The sequence below is a fragment of the Centruroides sculpturatus genome, unplaced genomic scaffold, assembly GCF_000671375.1.
Source record: "Centruroides sculpturatus isolate CEXI.00-Female unplaced genomic scaffold, Cexi_2.0 scaffold150, whole genome shotgun sequence".
NCBI lineage: Eukaryota > Metazoa > Arthropoda > Arachnida > Scorpiones > Buthidae > Centruroides > Centruroides sculpturatus.
This window is the reverse complement of record NW_019384512.1, coordinates 400,842-424,596: the sequence shown is the minus strand read 5'-3', so window position 1 is coordinate 424,596 and position 23,755 is coordinate 400,842. Positions and strand designations below refer to the sequence as shown.

Here is a 23,755-nt window from a genome sequence, read left to right as displayed (position 1 = left end):
ACTACTGACCAACGCTAACAGACTACCTATTGTTTAAAAGGCCCTCTGGTGGCGCAAGAAGACGGATTTTATAAAATAAAAAGCAGTTGAAACTGCATTTTTATAAATAAAAATTTGACAAACTAGTTATCGTTTTATGACGAGTAAAATTTTTTCGTCGCGTTTGCGGCTTTTAAGTAATGCATAAACCTTCCAGGCGCGAGGCCCTTCGGACCGCGAGGCATAGGCGGTGGCCTATGCCTCGCAGTCCACGTCGTCCATGCCTTACGCCGCCCTTGGTCAAAGAATTGATGTAATTTGAATATAAATTATTTATAAATACGTATATCAAGTTTTTTATTACTACGTAAAATATATTTAAGAGTTTACGACCACTGTGCTGGGTGAGACGTTGTTGAAACAAAAAAAGTTATGCATTCCAGTGCAAATCAGCAAATTCGTAAAATTTTTGTTTATTTTGAACAATCCGGATAATCGAAAATCCGGATAATGGAGGTCCGGATAATAGAGGTTCTACTGTATTTTATTCGTTTAAACGATATCATTTTGCTCATTTCTATATATTTTTCATAAATATAATATTTAAATTTAATTTCAATGTTTTTATATATTGAATAAAGTTTCATTAAAAATTTTTGTTTGTTACCAAGTAATTTTATTTATTCTTTCAGTGTAAATATTGAACTATTTAATTGGGCTATTTGATCATACGCATTATTTTGAAATTAATAAGACATAAAATAATATTTAAAATTTTATATCTGATATAAGTAAAAAGTAATTTAACATTTAAATAATTATTCTCATTTACGGACTTTCAGTAAAAAATGTCTACATTTTGACAGAATTAATTATAAATGATTAGTCAGATTAGTATTAGGTTATATTGAGGAAAAATATTTAAAATTATAACGTTTTAAAACTTTATTACGAAGTATATTTTAAAATATTTATTTATTTTTAATAAGTAATATATGCTTTTATTAAATAAAATAATTTCGCTCTCTTATTTAAAATAATTGTATTTTCAGGAACGAACAATGGTCTTTAATGATGGAGTATAATATAAGCAGTAGTAATGGAGTAACTCACGAAAATGGCTCGAATTCAGAAAATGCTAGCACGGAAACAACAACCAGACATTTGACGAGAGAAGAAAGAATGCGTCTAGCAAACGAATATTACCAAACGTACGATGCCATGACTGGTGTAAGAATAGCTGCCACCCTAGGAAGCATCATCACATTATTTACCGTGTTTCTTCTATACAAAAGCAAATGTCGAATGGATAAAGACGACATAGGACATTCATATAACTTTTCTGACAGTGAAGCCAGTGAATATCCACGAATGAACAGTGATGGATTTATCCAGCTGCCTCTGAATCCAGATCAAAATGATGAAGATTATTCATTTATATGTTCTTCCAGTCCAAAAACACATCGAGAGTCATCCCCCATCCGCAATGACAGTTTAGAATCTTTAATTGATTACAAATCTGTTAAAACTAACATCAATCATCTACCCTACACAAATTCTCCTGATATGAATACAAATTTATCTGCAATTCAAAATACGTGCGAATGTAGTTCGTGATTTCTCTAGCAATAAACTGTATTTTATGTGAAAGGGTTTCAAGCAGTATATTTTAATGCGAACTATTTATGTCTACATACAGATTCATATAATACAATCGATGTAGGTTTTCAATAAAATGTAATGATATCTACATAATGATCAAATGGAATATTAGATAAATTTATTTATTTTGGAATCTAGTATCTAGTGAAATTTTAAAATGATAAAAATTATTTTTATACAGTTTTCTTTTTAAAAGATTATATTTATAAAATTAATCGAATCTATTTGGTTTTATCTTTAAAATGATTAAAAAATTTAATCTTCATGATAATAAATATACGATTTTCAACTCTATAATAAATTCTCGTGCATAAAATGTTTTAAAATTAATTATAATGACTTTTTATATATCTTAATTATTCTATTATTCCAATAATTCACTTCTAGAAATTAATTGTGTAAAATAAATTGATGACGTCTCTTTTAAATATCTTAAATAATTTCGATTATATTCATATAAAATATTGTATTTATTTTATAAATAAAATTTGATTATTGTCTGAGAAAATTTGATATGAGAAAGAAATTATTGTAGTAATAAAATTTAACAATTTAAAAATAATACAAAGGATGTATTAAATATTTATTTTCTTAACAATTTTCAATCTTCACAAATAGATTATAAGAATAAGCTAATGCAGAATATGAACTATTTTATCGGTTAAAAAGCATTATATTGTAAATTAGTTATTTAAACTATGAACGCTCTTACTAGAATTATTGAACATTAAATATCGTTAACAAAAAAGAGAGATTCTTTTCTATGATAATGATTATCTTTTTGAGTAGCCAATGAGAGAAAGTTGCGAAATCAGAGTTTCAGCTCTATTGCTTTTCATGCAAGTTAAGCAGAAAAACGTATAATTTATCGCTATTTACAATAGGTCGAATTGCACGGTTTTAAAATGTCTTGAAAATATTAAATCTAAGATTATATTTTTGATAATTTTCTTATTTTTTTTACTATTATTTCGAATGTTGTATTTATTATTTTCCTAATAATTTACCCTGTGGAAAAGAAAATAATCTTAAATTTTACAACTTACTTTCGCATATAAAATAAATTATCAAAATCCTGTTGATTTCATTGAAATAAAAATAATTTTATGCTTAATTTTTTAAATATAAATAAAGAAATCTTGTATTTGAAAAACTCCAATTACAATATTTAAGTTTTAGCAAAATATATCCGTTATTAAAATTTTTATTTGTCTCTGCGCTATTAATATGTTACCTTTATTATTTTTAACTTCTTAGAGGTCGACCTGTTTTAATATTAAACTACTAATTATATGATATTTGTTACATCAAATTAAATATTTCAAAAACTACAGGTTGAATTTATACTTTTAATTATACTATAATGATGACATCACGTATTTTTCTTTCACAAGATAACATAAAAATTACAACATATATTTTTGATACAAATCCCAATTTTCGTGTTTTTGATAAACAAAGCATTGATTTCGATAGTCCGAGATTTATCGGAAAGGAAATAAATTCTTGTTAAATAATTATAAACAAAAGTAAATTACGTCGTGTCAGAAACTTTTCTCAAATGTACTTTTCTCCTGTTAACTGACAATTAGAATTTGGCCTATATCATCACTTCCAAAACTACAAAAACTTCTCATAAATTGAAAATTTAATTTTCGTTATTTTCTTCAGAATTTAATTTCAGAATTTCATGATGTGTTGAAAGAATATTCGTTTTGCTAGAATAATTTGTAATTGAACAAACTGTCTTTAAATATTAATTTAACATTTTATGACAAAAATGTCAAACGTGAGAAATAAATATTTATTTTTCCGATATTATTGAATTGATTGTATTAAGATTCTCACTTAATATATTCGCTAAGCATTCCGTTAATTAAGTATTCAATTTGTCAATATACTATTTCTTTATAAATGATTGAGAAACAAAATATTATCACTTTGTGAAAAAAATCCACAAACACTATACTATGAAATAAGCATAACCGTCTAATCCACAGATAAAGCACAAATGAGAAAACTAAGCAGAAAATACTAAAAATAAAAATACTTAGGATATAGTCGAATATTCTATTAATAAGCATAAATTTATGCAAAATTTCCCTAATTTATGCAGCCTCCCTAAAAACATCTGCAGCGTAAAATTATTTCTGTTGCGGTTTAACCATTGAACTTTTTATTGTTTTACTGTGTGATACTGATAGTGATAATGCTAGAATGGCGCCACGTAGAAGATTTTTTGAAAGGGAGAATTAGTGGAAAGTCAGAAGCAGGCCAGTAGCAGATTGATATGTCCAGATGTGAAATATAGCCCAAGTTATATGACGTTCTGCGGCACATTTAGTATTGAAATATCCAGATTTTAAAGAATCAGTTTCATATTAACAAGGAAGTGAACATTCAATAGATACCATCCCTCAACAGGACGCTATTTGACGTTAACAGCGCGTCGTAAGAGAAGAATGTCTGGTGGAATCTGCAGTCACCGGCAACCGGTGTTAGAGTTTCACGACAAACTGTTTAAAGAGGCTTCGGGCAAGTGGTTGTTTTTTACTAGACGCCCAGTCTGTTGCGTTTCATTGACTCCTGTACACAGTAAAGTCTGTTTAAATGTGTCAAGAACATCGACATTGGACTATGAATGAATAGAACAATGTTTTATTCTCTTATGAGTTCAGGTACTTTACAGACTATAGAATGATTTTCGTAGAATCTGGAGAAAACGGAGAACCGATACAATGCTAAGATCGTCGTGAAAAGAGACTAGTTTGCAAATGGTGTTAATTAATGAACTGGAGTGGCATTATGCTTAATGTTCTACGTTTATTGACTGTGAATCCATGACTGCAAGAAGGTACAAAGATGAAGATTCGGAACTCCATGCGAGACTTTTCCGAAGTGCTATGGATGCAAATTACATCTTCATGGACGATACGTCACTCACACATAGAGCTACACTTGTCAATGACTTTCCTGATGGAATAATTATAATTTAAAAAATCTGATGAAAAATTTACGAAAACAACAAACATTTCTAAATGCATTTTTTCCCTTTGCAAAATATTTTTAGATGGCACAGATGGTAAGGCCCATTTATTTCTATAATTTATAGCCTAATATGTTAGATAGTATACTATCTAAAAGTGCCCTACTTGTTCGTAGTCAGAAGATATGATGGAATCAATAACTTTTATGCCAGGGAAAATATTATTTTAGTTCTTTTTAGTTTCTCTGGGTTCAGTTTTTATTTTTTGTTAAGATTCAACGATAGAAATTATTGAAGGATATTAAAGAGTACCGAAACTGATTATTTTTAAATATCAATAATAATATTTTAAATCTTAAAACGTTTTGAATAAATAAATTTTGATANGTTGGAGAACAATAAAAACACTACACTCAACAAGCCACCAATAAAACTCAACTGCCTAACCTATAACCAACGTCTCCTTTTAATTTGTTTTTAAAAAAAAGCGCTTGACAAACTTGCCCCGCATGCCGAAGTTGCCCCGGTCTCCCCTATATATGGATCATCTCTTACAATTAGAAAAACAGGAATAATACTTCAGATACAGCTTCTCTAAATCTGAATTATATTTTCAATTATAAAGAACACACTAAGTTATAAATATCAGAATGAAACAACGGTAAATATTTTGTACCTCATATAAAAATTTTTTATATGAGGTACGAAATATAACAACTTTAAAGATTTTTGCAAATATCAACTATGTAGCTATATTATAGCATATAAAATTTCAGTAATCAAACTGAATAATAATGATAACTGTAGTGCTAAGCACAATCCATTTAACTAAATCATAATTACAATAGTAGTTACCATATAAGCGTTTTGTTTTATTGTTTTATCCTATTGAGGAGGAATGCCACCCGGGAGGACTTTCTATGGAAAACTGGCTTCTATTTTGGCGTTATATACGTGAATAAAACTTGGAAAATTCCATCTGGCCAACTCTTGCAAGGTGCGACCCACGACGTTGGCGCCAACAGCCTATCAAAAGGGGGGGACTACAAGCTATAAATTTTTTTTATTTTCAAAGTACTGTATTTCTGATAATAATTACGAAGAAACTAGATTAGATACAAGAAGTTTCAAACTCTATGAAACCATGTCGTATTAGCGCTCCCATAAGATGGCACTGGTTACATTCGGGCTAACTTGTCCTCGAAAACAAGGAATGCAGTTTTGGTCAACATACGATGAGGTTGCATGGACAACAGACAAATATCGTTCATTAGTTTCTCTTATATTTACAGAATAGGTTAGCTAGAAGTCATAATTTTTTTTGCTTGTTGATGAAATTTGGGGTTTTCTTGGTGATTAAGAAATGGGCACCTCTGACCCACTACGAAATACTAGTGTTCAGTGGTTTTATCCATTCGGCTACTGGAGAGTTAATCCTTCTAATATAACAGTAGAACTATTAATATTTATTGAGTTTCTCTGTCTTCAGTTTGATTTTGAAAACAGGGATATATTTCCCTTTAGAAATAGAATTGACTAAAGAATTTGTTAAAATAATGCATTGGAAAAAAATATGATTCTACTTATAAAGTCAAAAGTAGTGTAAAGTCAAAAAGTACGTAATAAATTAATTTTACTTTTCGGTTATTTGATTTTGTTTAATAATGCACAAATGAAAAAATGGACTGAATCAACATTCCCCAATTAAATTTTTCTATTTCACAATATAAATGTGAATTAAACGTTAATTCTCTTATCTATTCTCTTAATTCTCTTGCTATTTCTTCCGAATGGTTGCAGAACTGCTGATGAATTTCATATCGAGTTCGAGGCAGTTTCTGCTTCACGGATTTGATTCTTCCAGGCACTTTCAAAATAGATAAAAGGTGGCATGAAAATTAACATGCCTCAATGTCACTAAAATATAAGTTTTCGTCTACAAGTACAGTACGTATCTTCTAATATCAGGACTTATTATACTGTTAAAAACGAAAGAAAAAAGTCTGAAAATTGTAAGAATTTTATTACTGTGTATAAATAAATAAGCTTGTCGGGAAATGTTAAATGTAATTTTAAAATTATTTTATTGTTTTAATTTATATAGAATATTCTACAAAAATACCTGCTGAGGAGGGACTAAAGAGTCCGAAACGCAATATTATGTATGTGTCCAGGTATATTAAATAAAATGAAAAATTGTTTTCTGTGAAACTCTGTAGCATTATCTGTAATAAGTTCTGATATTAGAAGATACGTACTTGTAGACGAAAATTTATATTTTGGTGACATGAAAAGTTTGTTTTAATATATTTGCTGAGCTATCTATATAGTGTACTTTAATTTTATTTGTATATTTGTGTATATAGAGTTATTGTTTCGAATTTTGTAGTACAAACAAAGATTAAAAAGATGTATAATCATTCAAGTCTGGCTTGCTACAATAAAAATTATTTGTCGTCATTTTATTATCATTACACGATAATTTGCATGTTGACAATATAAACTAGCCATCGCATTCTTGAAAAAAAAAAACAATACTCAAAATCGGAACAATTGCTCGAATTAAACATTTCTTTAGATTTATATAACAGAAGCTGGTTCAAAAATTTTATATTTTTGGATATTTTTTACCTCGTAATTGTTAACAATCCAATTGTGATATATAGGAATTATGATGTTTCGAGCATATTTTATCTAAGATGTGTATTATCTGGGCAAAGAACACACAGTTCACAGTCCCGGATAAACTTGGACAGTTAATCATGTAGTTTCTTCAAAAAATGTCATTTAATAAAAACTGTTGAGAATGTAAAAATTCACTTCATGGGTTCAGAATCTGGATTATATTATAAAAATTAAAAAAAGTTAGAAAGAAAATAAGTTTCTTCTTAATTGTTACCAGAATTATTTTGAAAATAAATATTTAGATATTTAAAGTCATTACAAAAAAGGAAAAAAAAAGACAATTTTACTTTTAATAACTTATTGATTATGATGTTATGTACAATGCTGTTGTGATTTATGTTGTTTCATTTTGCACGATTTTATGTCTAGATGCATTAAAATCAAAATAATGCATTATATAAATCAATTAGACTACCAAATCACTTTCAAAATTGATCACTAAACCAAAAAAGCTAAATTAAAACCAAACTGTAATGGAGAGTGATATTTAGAAATTATCTTATCTTTAAAGTTATTTATTATTATCTGTAATAATAATTTTTTTAATTTTAAATTATATTTATAAAATAAATTGATAAAAGTTTTAATAATGTTCGTGTTGATATCGAGAAACTGCATCTTTTTGGAGTACTCATAATAATATTCGAAACATTTTTCAGTATGTTTAAATTTAACTCTACTGATTCCTAAGTTACATTTAATAATTTTTATATCTTAAAACAGACTTTTTTGGTAGGATTTTGGAAAGAAATAAATAACTCATGAGAGAGTTATCAGGAGATAAGAGGATAATTCAGAAGATAAATAAGAAGACAAGTCTGTAATCCTATGCCAATTGTTTTTAATTAACACTTCGAAATGGTCTTGCTGTAAGAAACATTCCCTGTAATTCGAAATTTTACTAACAGTTTCTTTGTTAATGATAACCTGTTATTTCATCATGAAAGTCATCTAAAAATTTAAAGAAGCAATTCACAAATTTTTCAGTCATTTTTTGAATTTGAACTGTTAGCAGTCGAAGAGTTTATCATCAAGATCCTCACATCTGATCTGAAATCTGTCAAATCAGTAAAAACATGGGCCTGACGACGCATCATTACTGTGCTCTTGTTTCAACAGTAGATTTCAGTTGCACTTTTCCCAACAATAACATTTAACAGGTATAATTATGAAATTAAAAACAGAATAAAAAAGGCCGAAGCTGCTTTCGCACAAATATCCTCAGTATTAAGAGATAGAAATGTATGCAAAAAATTGAAAAAAAAACTTAAAACAATGGTTTGGATTGTGGTTACATACGGATACGAGTCGTAGACAATAAACCAAGAGGCAGTTAATAGGATAAATTTTTTTTTTGAGATGTGGTATGTTAGAAGAGTGGAACGAATTAGTTGGATAGATAGAATAACTAATGGGGAGGTTATGAGTAGATTTGAAATGGAAAGAAACCTGATGGTCAGCATCCAGAGAAGAAAAACAGCATATGGTGGCATATAAGTAGATCCTCAAGAAAACTAATGGAAATTGCAGTTCAAGGAATGGTGGAGGGCAGACGGAGAAAGAGAAGACCTAGGTTAACGTAGCAGGACATCAAAAATGGATTGGCTCAAGCTTGGGAAAAGCCTACAACCGTGAAGAGTGGAGAAATGTCCATCAACTGCAACCCTCTGTAAAGAGGACGCCATGCGAATGAAATTAATGAACATTTAACATATATTTTCTGTTCCTCCTTTACAAATACAATTGTTTGCACAATAGCTTTAATCTGCACAATATTAAGCATGAATAATAGTCATTAAAAATTAATACTGAAAATTTAAATAATAATCAAATGATGATATTATTACTTTTACCTCATTTTAAATGGTTTATACTATATAGTTGCAGTGGATTTCAATAATATAATCTTCGATTTACTACTATTACAAGCAAGACAATTTTTGCACAATATAAAAACTTTGACGCGATTACGTATGAACAATAAAGAATAAATGGTTGAGTTTGTGAAGAGGAGCAATCAGCTATTACAAATATCGAGGTTTTTACATGCTTTTGATGATTCGGTCCTGAAACTTAATTGCTAAATCGTGTACTTCGTTAATTATGTTGTATTTTTAATCTAATTTTAAAGTGAATGTAAAAAATAGCTGACTGTTTTTAAAGTATTCTATTCATATTTGAGATTTGAATAGAAAGAGAAGACTGAGTATCATTTTTCATACATTTTAATTATTTTTAACTCTTATATTACTTAATTTAATTACTTTTACAAGATATTTGCAATATTTGCATCTTTGACGTTTTCTGTGATTTAATAGTAAGTCTTAAATGCAATCTAGAAATCTATATTATATTAACTGATACAATTGGAATATAGTACTTCTATTACTATTTTTATTTTTATGATAAAATTTCACAAAAATTGAATATGACGTTATTACCGAAAATATTTTTCGGAATTGAAATTTTTATATAAAATTATTTCTTTGATAAAATCAGTAACACCTATTCCATTACATTTTCTTTGAAATCACATATAGTATTTTCAATATAATTTTTTTTAAAGAATCTAAAGATCATTAAAATTGATATTTAAGAATTACAGTAAAATAATTATCTTCATAAATTTTGTATTATACAGTCGACCCCCTATAACACTGTTGATTTTTCCGTTTTATATGAATTCCATGCTGTACGAGTCATTTAGATTTTACAAATACGTGTGCCGGGCTGTGAACGACTCACGTATTTGTAAAATCTAAGTGACTCGTTCAACATGGAATTGATATAAAACAGAAAAATCAACAGTGTTATAGGGGAGTCGACTTGTATTAATACTTATTTATTTTCACTTTGTTTTAAAATATCATATTGCTATACTTTGAGTTTATTTTTTTATTTCTCTTTTCTATTATTATGGAAGTTTTCTGCCAATTAATCCTAGTTATGTTTATACACGTATTAATATATTTTAATTTTCAGTTCATTTGTTTTATTTTGAAAATTTTTATTTTTATTTTTATAAATTTATGCTTTTAATCAGAAATGATTCGATTCTGTGATTTGTTAAACACTTCATTAATGTATTCAAATGTATATATTATATTATTGTAAAAGTTAAGAAGGCCGTACCTAATGTATATATTATACTGCTTTGTTCTTTATTTAACACTAATCATAATTGATTTAATACAAAATTGTTCTCTTGATTGAATAAAATATCAATTTGACTTTACCTTCACCTGTTGATGCTTTCTAATATGTTGTCTTGTTGCTAGGATATATTCGGAAAACGATCAATAATCAGGCAGATGGAAGAAGCTTTCATTTCAACAGCTTTCCTTCTGTGCTGACTCGCTGTTTCTTAGCTGTCAGCTTTCATTTTTTCCAATTATTACTTTCAAACATTTTGATAATTTAAAAAAAAATTACATACGTATCTTGTTAGATAAATGTTGGTGTCATTCATAATATAATTGCCTGTTTTTCTCAGAATTGATTTCCTTTCATACTACTTAATATTACAAATTAAAAATATGTTTTTTAGATAGGTAATATTTTTATTCTGATGGATTGTTAGAATAGCGTTTATTAACTAATTTACTTAAATAACAAGAATGTAAGTAAATTATTTAATGATTTACTTATCAATTTCTATATTTATTTGCTCTTTATTTATGTAATTTATCTTAAAATATATGTATTTAACTTTAAATTTTGAAATTATATATTTCAGCGGCGAAGTATTTTATAAATAAATATCTATATAATAATTAGTATAAACTGTGAAAAAATTTTGCTTTATTGTTTAACAGTAAAAATAATTTATAATTTTTGTATAAAATAAATAATTAATGTTTATGTCATAATTTTTAGTTAAAACATTTTCAAGTCTTTTTGTTTGTTGAGATAATGAATAAATGTTTCAAGACAAAATCTAGTTTTCAACTTCTTTAATTGGTGCTTTAAAGGTTCGTAAAATGTTGTTGGAAATTATTAAATATGAAAACTTTAAAAAGTTTTGATATGATTTTCTTCGAGAATTTTTTAATATAGAATATTTCCATAAAGTATTTTATACTAAAAAATATTAATATTTCTAAACAAAATATGTTACACTGATAATGTTATTATCGAAAACTGTGTCAATAGAATCTTCTTTTTTTCAAATTATAGGCCTATAAATTAACCATTGAAAAATTTCTATGGATTTATAGTTTGTCTAAAACATTCGTCCTTTTTTTTAAATAAAAATATTGAAACAGTTTAAATTTAATTACATTGTTCACATATCACATATTTTATTACTTCAAATTCAAACAAGTAGATTTATGAAATGCAAATATAGTCGAACCTCCAGTAATGGGCAACTCTCATTTTCCTAAGGAAATTTTTGTTTTGAACAAAAATGCATTCAAAATGACTTTCAAATTAACAGTCATGTGTTACGTTTCCGTCTGTGGCCGTTGTTCAGAGTTAACTATTTAAATTATATTCTCGTATGTTTTACATTAAACGAAAACGGTTGTGGATTTTATAAAATCGAGATGTTGCATAAAATGGCAAATTACAAAACAGCATTATTCGTTTTATATGGAAAAAATATACGGATATTTGTAAATTTGTGTACACTTTTTTATAAATTTGTACGAAATTTGTAAATTTTTATTCTTGTTATTAAAAACGATATTTTATTGTTATTTTATTTTGTTTTGTGCAGAAGCTATATGGTTGCTGATCATTGTTCAGGTTCAAGTAAAAGCTTCATTTTCAAAATTTTCAATAATACTTTTGATATCTTATATATAACAAATTGTATTATACAGTAGAACCTCGATTATCCGGACTAATTGGGGATGAAGGTAGTCCGGATAAGGAAAAATCCGGATAATCGAAACAAATACTTTAATTTGTCTTTTAATGATAATATAACACGTTTTCTTTTCGATGACATATCGGTAATATTAAAAGTAAATACTGTATTTAAATCGTGATCAAATTTTCAAGAAACAAACGTTCGTATTGAATTTGGACTACTACTGACCAACGCTAACAGACTACCTATTGTTTAAAAGGCCCTCTGGTGGCGCAAGAAGACGGATTTTATAAAATAAAAAGCAGTTGAAACTGCATTTTTATGAATAAAAATTTGACAAACTATTTATCGTTTTATGACGAGTAAAATTTTTTCGTCGCGTTCGCGGCTTTTAAGTAATGCATAAACCTTCGAGGCGCGAGGCCCTTCGGACCGCGAGGCATAGGCGGTGGCCTATGCCTCGCAGTCCACGTCGTCCATGCCTTACGCCGCCCTTGGTCAAAGAATTGATGTAATTTGAATATAAATTATTTATAAATACGTATATCAAGTTTTTTATTACTACGTAAAATATATTTAAGAGTTTACGACCACTGTGCTGGGTGAGACGTTGTTGAAACAAAAAAAGTTATGCATTCCAGTGCAAATCAGCAAATTCGTAAAATTTTTGTTTATTTTGAACAATCCGGATAATCGAAAATCCGGATAATGGAGGTCCGGATAATAGAGGTTCTACTGTATTTTATTCGTTTAAACGATATCATTTTGCTCATTTCTATATATTTTTCATAAATATAATATTTAAATTTAATTTCAATGTTTTTATATATTGAATAAAGTTTCATTAAAAATTTTTGTTTGTTACCAAGTAATTTTATTTATTCTTTCAGTGTAAATATTGAACTATTTAATTGGGCTATTTGATCATACGCATTATTTTGAAATTAATAAGACATAAAATAATATTTAAAATTTTATATCTGATATAAGTAAAAAGTAATTTAACATTTAAATAATTATTCTCATTTACGGACTTTCAGTAAAAAATGTCTACATTTTGACAGAATTAATTATAAATGATTAGTCAGATTAGTATTAGGTTATATTGAGGAAAAATATTTAAAATTATAACGTTTTAAAACTTTATTACGAAGTATATTTTAAAATATTTATTTATTTTTAATAAGTAATATATGCTTTTATTAAATAAAATAATTTCGCTCTCTTATTTAAAATAATTGTATTTTCAGGAACGAACAATGGTCTTTAATGATGGAGTATAATATAAGCAGTAGTAATGGAGTAACTCACGAAAATGGCTCGAATTCAGAAAATGCTAGCACGGAAACAACAACCAGACATTTGACGAGAGAAGAAAGAATGCGTCTAGCAAACGAATATTACCAAACGTACGATGCCATGACTGGTGTAAGAATAGCTGCCACCCTAGGAAGCATCATCACATTATTTACCGTGTTTCTTCTATACAAAAGCAAATGTCGAATGGATAAAGACGACATAGGACATTCATATAACTTTTCTGACAGTGAAGCCAGTGAATATCCACGAATGAACAGTGATGGATTTATCCAGCTGCCTCTGAATCCAGATCAAAATGATGAAGATTATTCATTTATATGTTCTTCCAGTCCAAAAACACATCGAGAGTCATCCCCCATCCGCAATGACAGTTTAGAATCTTTAATTGATTACAAATCTGTTAAAACTAACATCAATCATCTACCCTACACAAATTCTCCTGATATGAATACAAATTTATCTGCAATTCAAAATACGTGCGAATGTAGTTCGTGATTTCTCTAGCAATAAACTGTATTTTATGTGAAAGGGTTTCAAGCAGTATATTTTAATGCGAACTATTTATGTCTACATACAGATTCATATAATACAATCGATGTAGGTTTTCAATAAAATGTAATGATATCTACATAATGATCAAATGGAATATTAGATAAATTTATTTATTTTGGAATCTAGTATCTAGTGAAATTTTAAAATGATAAAAATTATTTTTATACAGTTTTCTTTTTAAAAGATTATATTTATAAAATTAATCGAATCTATTTGGTTTTATCTTTAAAATGATTAAAAAATTTAATCTTCATGATAATAAATATACGATTTTCAACTCTATAATAAATTCTCGTGCATAAAATGTTTTAAAATTAATTATAATGACTTTTTATATATCTTAATTATTCTATTATTCCAATAATTCACTTCTAGAAATTAATTGTGTAAAATAAATTGATGACGTCTCTTTTAAATATCTTAAATAATTTCGATTATATTCATATAAAATATTGTATTTATTTTATAAATAAAATTTGATTATTGTCTGAGAAAATTTGATATGAGAAAGAAATTATTGTAGTAATAAAATTTAACAATTTAAAAATAATACAAAGGATGTATTAAATATTTATTTTCTTAACAATTTTCAATCTTCACAAATAGATTATAAGAATAAGCTAATGCAGAATATGAACTATTTTATCGGTTAAAAAGCATTATATTGTAAATTAGTTATTTAAACTATGAACGCTCTTACTAGAATTATTGAACATTAAATATCGTTAACAAAAAAGAGAGATTCTTTTCTATGATAATGATTATCTTTTTGAGTAGCCAATGAGAGAAAGTTGCGAAATCAGAGTTTCAGCTCTATTGCTTTTCATGCAAGTTAAGCAGAAAAACGTATAATTTATCGCTATTTACAATAGGTCGAATTGCACGGTTTTAAAATGTCTTGAAAATATTAAATCTAAGATTATATTTTTGATAATTTTCTTATTTTTTTTACTATTATTTCGAATGTTGTATTTATTATTTTCCTAATAATTTACCCTGTGGAAAAGAAAATAATCTTAAATTTTACAACTTACTTTCGCATATAAAATAAATTATCAAAATCCTGTTGATTTCATTGAAATAAAAATAATTTTATGCTTAATTTTTTAAATATAAATAAAGAAATCTTGTATTTGAAAAACTCCAATTACAATATTTAAGTTTTAGCAAAATATATCCGTTATTAAAATTTTTATTTGTCTCTGCGCTATTAATATGTTACCTTTATTATTTTTAACTTCTTAGAGGTCGACCTGTTTTAATATTAAACTACTAATTATATGATATTTGTTACATCAAATTAAATATTTCAAAAACTACAGGTTGAATTTATACTTTTAATTATACTATAATGATGACATCACGTATTTTTCTTTCACAAGATAACATAAAAATTACAACATATATTTTTGATACAAATCCCAATTTTCGTGTTTTTGATAAACAAAGCATTGATTTCGATAGTCCGAGATTTATCGGAAAGGAAATAAATTCTTGTTAAATAATTATAAACAAAAGTAAATTACGTCGTGTCAGAAACTTTTCTCAAATGTACTTTTCTCCTGTTAACTGACAATTAGAATTTGGCCTATATCATCACTTCCAAAACTACAAAAACTTCTCATAAATTGAAAATTTAATTTTCGTTATTTTCTTCAGAATTTAATTTCAGAATTTCATGATGTGTTGAAAGAATATTCGTTTTGCTAGAATAATTTGTAATTGAACAAACTGTCTTTAAATATTAATTTAACATTTTATGACAAAAATGTCAAACGTGAGAAATAAATATTTATTTTTCCGATATTATTGAATTGATTGTATTAAGATTCTCACTTAATATATTCGCTAAGCATTCCGTTAATTAAGTATTCAATTTGTCAATATACTATTTCTTTATAAATGATTGAGAAACAAAATATTATCACTTTGTGAAAAAAATCCACAAACACTATACTATGAAATAAGCATAACCGTCTAATCCACAGATAAAGCACAAATGAGAAAACTAAGCAGAAAATACTAAAAATAAAAATACTTAGGATATAGTCGAATATTCTATTAATAAGCATAAATTTATGCAAAATTTCCCTAATTTATGCAGCCTCCCTAAAAACATCTGCAGCGTAAAATTATTTCTGTTGCGGTTTAACCATTGAACTTTTTATTGTTTTACTGTGTGATACTGATAGTGATAATGCTAGAATGGCGCCACGTAGAAGATTTTTTGAAAGGGAGAATTAGTGGAAAGTCAGAAGCAGGCCAGTAGCAGATTGATATGTCCAGATGTGAAATATAGCCCAAGTTATATGACGTTCTGCGGCACATTTAGTATTGAAATATCCAGATTTTAAAGAATCAGTTTCATATTAACAAGGAAGTGAACATTCAATAGATACCATCCCTCAACAGGACGCTATTTGACGTTAACAGCGCGTCGTAAGAGAAGAATGTCTGGTGGAATCTGCAGTCACCGGCAACCGGTGTTAGAGTTTCACGACAAACTGTTTAAAGAGGCTTCGGGCAAGTGGTTGTTTTTTACTAGACGCCCAGTCTGTTGCGTTTCATTGACTCCTGTACACAGTAAAGTCTGTTTAAATGTGTCAAGAACATCGACATTGGACTATGAATGAATAGAACAATGTTTTATTCTCTTATGAGTTCAGGTACTTTACAGACTATAGAATGATTTTCGTAGAATCTGGAGAAAACGGAGAACCGATACAATGCTAAGATCGTCGTGAAAAGAGACTAGTTTGCAAATGGTGTTAATTAATGAACTGGAGTGTCATTATGCTTAATGTTCTACGTTTATTGACTGTGAATCCATGACTGCAAGAAGGTACAAAGATGAAGATTCGGAACTCCATGCGAGACTTTTCCGAAGTGCTATGGATGCAAATTACATCTTCATGGACGATACGTCACTCACACATAGAGCTACACTTGTCAATGACTTTCCTGATGGAATAATTATAATTTAAAAAATCTGATGAAAAATTTACGAAAACAACAAACATTTCTAAATGCATTTTTTCCCTTTGCAAAATATTTTTAGATGGCACAGATGGTAAGGCCCATTTATTTCTATAATTTATAGCCTAATATGTTAGATAGTATACTATCTAAAAGTGCCCTACTTGTTCGTAGTCAGAAGATATGATGGAATCAATAACTTTTATGCCAGGGAAAATATTATTTTAGTTCTTTTTAGTTTCTCTGGGTTCAGTTTTTATTTTTTGTTAAGATTCAACGATAGAAATTATTGAAGGATATTAAAGAGTACCGAAACTGATTATTTTTAAATATCAATAATAATATTTTAAATCTTAAAACGTTTTGAATAAATAAATTTTGATAATTGATTGTTAATGTTGAATATTATATTCGTTCTTAAGCTAAATATATATATATATATACAGTGGGTGATCGGTTAACGAACAAATCGGATAACGAACAAATAGGATTTTCTGTTTTTCTTTACGAAAGGTGAGAGTATAATAGCAAAGGTAGAGAGTGGGCAGAAGATGCCTAATGTTGCTGGGTAGTATGGCGTGAACAGGTTTACAGTAGGCCGCAGTTCAATCTTATTTAAGAAAGATACTGATAATCAAGAAGATTCAAGCAGCTAAAGGAGTAACAAAAATCACATCTGAGAAATAAAGAATATCGAAAAGTTCATAATGGAACCTGAAACGGATCTGACGACAGAAGAACGCCAAGAAACTCGGTGAGATATGTTTTCTTCTGAAAAAGAGGATTAATGCCGATATCTGTTATTAAAGATCCTTTGAAGAAGTGGGGGGATGTCAGAACAACGGTCTTAGAATGACATCCAAACCAGGTTGAGGCATGGGATTTCTACAATTGCAATTACTTACGAAAAATCCTGAAGAAGAGAGAAAAGCAATCGACATTAGACAGATTCTTTAACCCTTTCAAACGGAAAAAAAACATGTCTAATAAAAATGCAAGACTGTGTATGTATGTATTTTTATTATTACATATAAATAAACATAGTAAGAAAGTATATATTTTTTATTTTTGGGGGTCTCCAGAACGAATTAATTAAATTCCCGTTAAAACCTATGGTAAATTGATAATCGGTTAACGAACAATTCGGATAGCGAACAAAGTCTTGGAACGGATTATGTTCGTTAACCGATCACCCACTGTAATAAAAAAGTTATTAACCTTTTAAAAAATAAATATATAGGCCTATAACTGAACACTGATACGCTGTAATTTATGAAAACTTCATAATCTCTTAAATTATGTACTGTACACTTATAGTATTTTTAAAGTTTAATTGTAAAATGCTGTATTCAGAAATGATGAAATTGTACAAATTTAATAAAATTATAAAAAATACTTTTTGTTTATAAAGAATATTTAAGTGAAAATTGCGATTTGTTTGATTTGGATTAAAAACGCTATACATGGGCGATCAGCCAAAGAGGTGTCTTCATGCCAGTTATTCCCCCTGGCAGAACTCTTCATGGAAAATTGATCCCTATTTAAGTGTTAGCTAAGAAAACCTGGAAAACTCCACGTGGTCCCTGATGGTCAGTGGTTTTAAACATTCGCCCACTGATGACTGTAAAAAACAAAAAAAGGTGTTAAAAAATTCTACATTGATACATAATATTCTAAACTTTGAACATGAATAAGAAAAGAAGTTTTATTCAAATTAACGAAATTGTCAATTCAATCGCTACAAAAAGTGGCCAGAACTTTTTCTATTAATTTACTACTTTCTTTAAAAAATATTTTTAAAATGATAGATAATCAATTAAAGACGCAATTAAATAAAGAAATGAATCAATTAAGCACGAAGCTGAAATTAGCATTACATTCTAAGTGCGCTCTAAAATACCCTTGAAATTCATTTAAATTTTTAATAAATGTTGATTAGAATGTAGAATTGAAAGATTTAATAATTAAAACTATTGAAGTTCTAAAACGAAGTAAATCTTTCTATTTAATAATTTTTAATTGAAGAATTTTGTCGAAAATGAATGTAAAGCATTCGTCATAATTGTACAGGATTAAGATTCCTTAACAAGAGAAAAATTTTCACTTTAATCAATTGTTTATACTGTAGATAAACTATTTCTCTTTGATAAGATTTTCTAATGAAACCTGTTTTACTTTAAAATTTGACTTCTAAACTATCTGTTCATAACGCCTTTCTCTAAATCTAGTCAATTTTCAGAAAGCTAAAGTAAATCAGATACAATTGAAATTTGAATGATGTTGCAATTCAAAATGATCCAGTGAACAAATACAAGATTTATTTTAAACTATGTATTTACATTGCATGCAAACGAAATTATCGAATTTATTTTTCTCGAGTTTCTATGAATTATAGGTTGCCACTTAAATTTATATCTTAACCAAGAATAGTTTGCCATGTATACCAGTAATAATAGTGAAATAAGATATGATATTATATATAATATACAGTAAAATAGGCGTGCTTGCAAAATTTAAAAATTAAAATATTATTAGTAGTTTTATGCGTTGTACTGATGAAAAGCAAAACAAAACAAATTTTTAAATGGTAATATACAGTATATTAATATATATCATATTTTTTTTTAAATAGTCTTTTAGATTTTGTCTGGATTAAAAACGAGACAAAATGTTTAAACTACTAAATTTTGATTTTTTTGGGTCGAATTTGGTTGCAGTTAAGACAAGGGTGTACCGATTTAACTAAATATGTTCAATAACAAATTACCACTACAGATCATGAATCAACTAATGTAAATTATCGGTAATCAAACAATTTATCGATTATTGCACGAGAAGGAATTGTCTTTAATCCTCAACTTAGAAGATACGCCTTATAATTACGCAATTCTCTTCTCCCTAGCATAAAATTTATGAAATTTCGTTATTTCATTTTGTTTTGATAAAAATTAATCATATTCTTAGTTAAACCATCTTGGAAACTAGATTTCTCTAAATACAACGGATCAGAATTTACACATTTAAATTTCCAAGTTTTTCCAATATTTCAGTAGAATGAAAAATCAGCTGAGGAGATAAACCAGTCGTTTCCAAAATGTGTAATATATTACTTATAATTTACTTTTACGAGAAGCATTTTACACCTGTCAACAATTCACAATTTTTTTAAGTTTATTTATTCTTTACGTGATCAATTATTATGAACAAAATACACACACACAACACACACCTATGCTACTTACACTATCCATACATACACACACGTAGCCTATATGTATTCTTTATACGTATACACATGTACGATTTCTTTACGAAAAATATATATCTTCATCAGGATTCTGGAAAACTAACAATATTGGTTTTATTTATGACGGTATTAAGAACATTTATTATATATAAAATATTTAAATTATCTTTCAAATATTATATTCAGAAATTTCAATTTATTCATTTTAAAACGCCTATTATCTACAAGAAAATTTTTTTCAAAAAAATAGAAAATAGCTTCGTATAATAAAATCGTATGCGAATTTATAAATGAAGTTTGCTTATCTGATACGTAAACAAACATTTAAAACTGTTTATGTATAGTTTTCTTTAAGTTGCACTTTCAAGATTTATGATGTATTGTTGTTCTTATGTTTAAATTCTAACTAGATTAAATATTTAAAATTGCAATAAACATTAAGTAAATTACAGTAAATTAAATAATATATACAAACCTTTAGAGAAAGTAGTCTAAATAGATCTTATTTATTTCTAATTTTCCATTTACTCTCGTGGTTTTTGAATATTTTTCCGGACCTAACAAAGATTGATTTTATTTTTCATGTCTTTGGCCTCGTCTTAATTTTATTATTAATAACGGGTTTTCCTCTCTCGCGTAGGTTATTAATTCATATTCTTCGATTGTCATTAAATCCTATTGAAAATAATTTTAATATATTAAAAAAATTTTAACGTTTTCATTGTCATGTTTTTCGAGATTGGAGACCACCTCCATCATATACGTCACTAAAATGTATATATACGCCCACATATACATTATTAAATTATACATTTGATTACGTTTATCGGGTTCGGAATGGGAAAGATAGTGGAAGTGGAGACTACTTCCTAAAAAATCATTAAAAAGCGTCGTCATCAGACTTACGTATGTCCTCGTTTTCAAACTTCTGTCATCATTAGAAGTGGATGAAATGTGAGTCGGAAGATTTTAGGCAATACAGAGCAAGTTAAACAAAAGCGTTTAATAATAAAAAGAGAGAGAACGATAGAAAATTAAGATGTATTTGACTTTGTTTGTTTGTTTTTATTTAATTGTCATTTACGAGTTTGCTATTATATTTTTTAACTGAATACATCTTAATTTTCTAGTTTTCCATTTATACCGACGTATATTTTACAAATTAATTTTTTCTACTGATTTTGTAAGAAATAACGCAAAAAAATTACTTGGAGCATCTGATCATTTTATTATTTTTTCTACATCTTTTACATTTTCTTTTATTACTTACAGTTTCGTAAGTTCTTTTTTTTTCTTTGTCATCACTTCCGAATTCCAATTATCTTATTACGTAGTATTATAATTGAACAACAATTGTTCATAAATTTTAAATTTTCTTTTTCATACATTTCGATTTTCAACATTATATTTTTTAGACTTCCAACATATTTTGTTGTTTTTTATTGCCTACATTTCCATTTGATATTCAGTTATTTTAGAACCATTGATATATTTCTTTGCCTATTTAAATTTTATATAAATTCTTTATCTTTTTTTTGCATTCAATCTATATTTAATGAGTATTTTCTATACATTTCGTGTTTTCCGTATATAACTGTTATATCTTCAGCTTTATTAAAAAATTTAATAATATTTTTTATAAAACATTTTCAGATAATATTATAAAATCTATATTTAATACATAAAAACTTCTATTTAAGTTACTTTATCCGACGTATATTTTACAAATTAATTTTTTCTACTGATTTTGTTAGAAATAACGCAAAAAAATTACTCGGAGCATCTGATAATTTTATTATTTTTTTTCTAATTCCATATCCTGTTTTGGCATATAATATTTAAGTATGTACGTAATATATTTGTTAACGTATAGCAAATATTTTTAAATTCTATTGTTTATTATTTATTATTTTTTCTGTTTTTAATATTTCTGCTTAAAAATTTTGCACGCTTTCCAATAAATGTTTAATTGTTTAATTGCAAATCTGTTTAATATANTCTATGATAATGATTATCTTTTTGAGTAGCCAATGAGAGAAAGTTGCGAAATCAGAGTTTCAGCTCTATTGCTTTTCATGCAAGTTAAGCAGAAAAACGTATAATTTATCGCTATTTACAATAGGTCGAATTGCACGGTTTTAAAATGTCTTGAAAATATTTAATCATATCTTCAAATTAATTAATCGACTTTTAAATTGAACTGGAAGAAAACTGTAATAATTGTTATTTAAAATGAGGAGATAGTTGAACAAGCAAAAAATAATGTCCTCCTTTCTAGAAATTTTACTTTTTGTTTTGTCATCTTTAAAATTGAATTCTGTCATAAGTCAGCAGAGTTTAATGACTTTGCGACCTGTGGAAGAATTGAATGAATAATATACAGTTTTATTAGGTCATATATAAAACAAATTGATGTACTATATTCCATATATAGTAGTCCTAAAAACATTTACTTTAAGTTTATCTNTATGTACGTAATATATTTGTTAACGTATAGCAAATATTTTTAAATTCTATTGTTTATTATTTATTATTTTTTCTGTTTTTAATATTTCTGCTTAAAAATTTTGCACGCTTTCCAATAAATGTTTAATTGTTTAATTGCAAATCTGTTTAATATAATATTAAAGTAATTATGAATAATAAAGACATAACAAACAGGATAAAAATCTATTTACATTCTGTTAGGTTATATGATGATAAGAAAAATATTTTTCTTTTTAATATGATAAGGAAAACTTGTTTTCGATATGCAAACAGTTTTATTGAATAAAAGGATTCAAAAACAATGAGTTACTCAAATCAACAGCTGTTACAGTGCTAGTGTGCGAGTGTTCGAAATATATGTGGAACGTTGGGTCAAATGCATTAAAATCACAGAGAAAAAAACTAAAAGAATGCACGAATCGAACGGGCGTGACCTTGCCTTGACTCCTTAGTTGTCATGGCAACTCAGAAGCTGAGTCTGGTTCTGCTTCTGAAATTTCCCGCCAAAAAACTCTCAAAAGTTCTAAGGGAAAATTTGTGATTTTGGCACGTTCTACGTTCTATCGGAAGTAGCTTTTCTCATTTTCGTATTATCCTCACATTGAGCCCATCAAAGTGATGTGTAGCATGTATGAATAAATTTAATATGCTTTTTCTGGCCGACAAAATCAAGAGAGACATTTTCGCTGCATTTTAAAATTCATTGCTAATTTCACGTTTCATTCTAATTTTAACTTTTCGATTTGAGAACAATTTATTTTTATTAATATTCGTTTTGACATTTCCAATTCATTGCTGCATTTTTTTCGTAATTAAATAATCAAAATGTGATTTAAAAAATGCTCTTCCCGTGAGTTTAGATTAAATTTACATACTTTCTAATGTTGTTTATTTTGTCTATTAAATATTAGCCTCCATATTTGTCTACAGTGGTTATAAAAATTATTTATCTGCTGATTATCTACCTATTTCGAAATGATTTATAAATTTTCGGCATTTTCTAATAAATATTAGACTATTTAGTTTTTACTTTGTTTAAAAATTG

The 23,755-nt window shown here is 27.3% G+C and overlaps 2 protein-coding genes across 3 annotated transcripts in view; both read left to right on the top strand.

The window, feature by feature from the left end:
• Positions 1-1,738, top strand: part of LOC111622461 — an 89,536-nt gene extending 87,798 nt beyond the window's left edge. For both annotated transcript variants that reach the window (XM_023364836.1, XM_023364835.1), the window contains one exon: positions 1,032-1,738. In XM_023364836.1, the coding sequence (XP_023220604.1) occupies positions 1,051-1,596 (546 nt within the window). In that variant the 5' untranslated portion in view covers positions 1,032-1,050 and the 3' untranslated portion in view covers positions 1,597-1,738. The remainder of the gene's footprint in view (positions 1-1,031) is intronic.
• An 11,627-nt stretch (positions 1,739-13,365) lies between these two features.
• On the top strand, positions 13,366-14,085 carry LOC111622454. Its single transcript, XM_023364825.1, has one exon. The coding sequence runs from the start codon at positions 13,398-13,400 to the stop codon at positions 13,941-13,943; it is 546 nt and encodes a 181-aa protein (XP_023220593.1). The 5' UTR covers positions 13,366-13,397; the 3' UTR covers positions 13,944-14,085.
• The last annotated feature ends 9,670 nt before the right edge of the window (positions 14,086-23,755 follow it).

What these genes read in the sequence shown, in the direction of transcription:
- LOC111622454 (XM_023364825.1), top strand. Translation starts at nt 13,398, where the DNA reads ATGATGGAGTATAATATAAGCAGTAGTAATGGAGTAACTCACGAAAAT.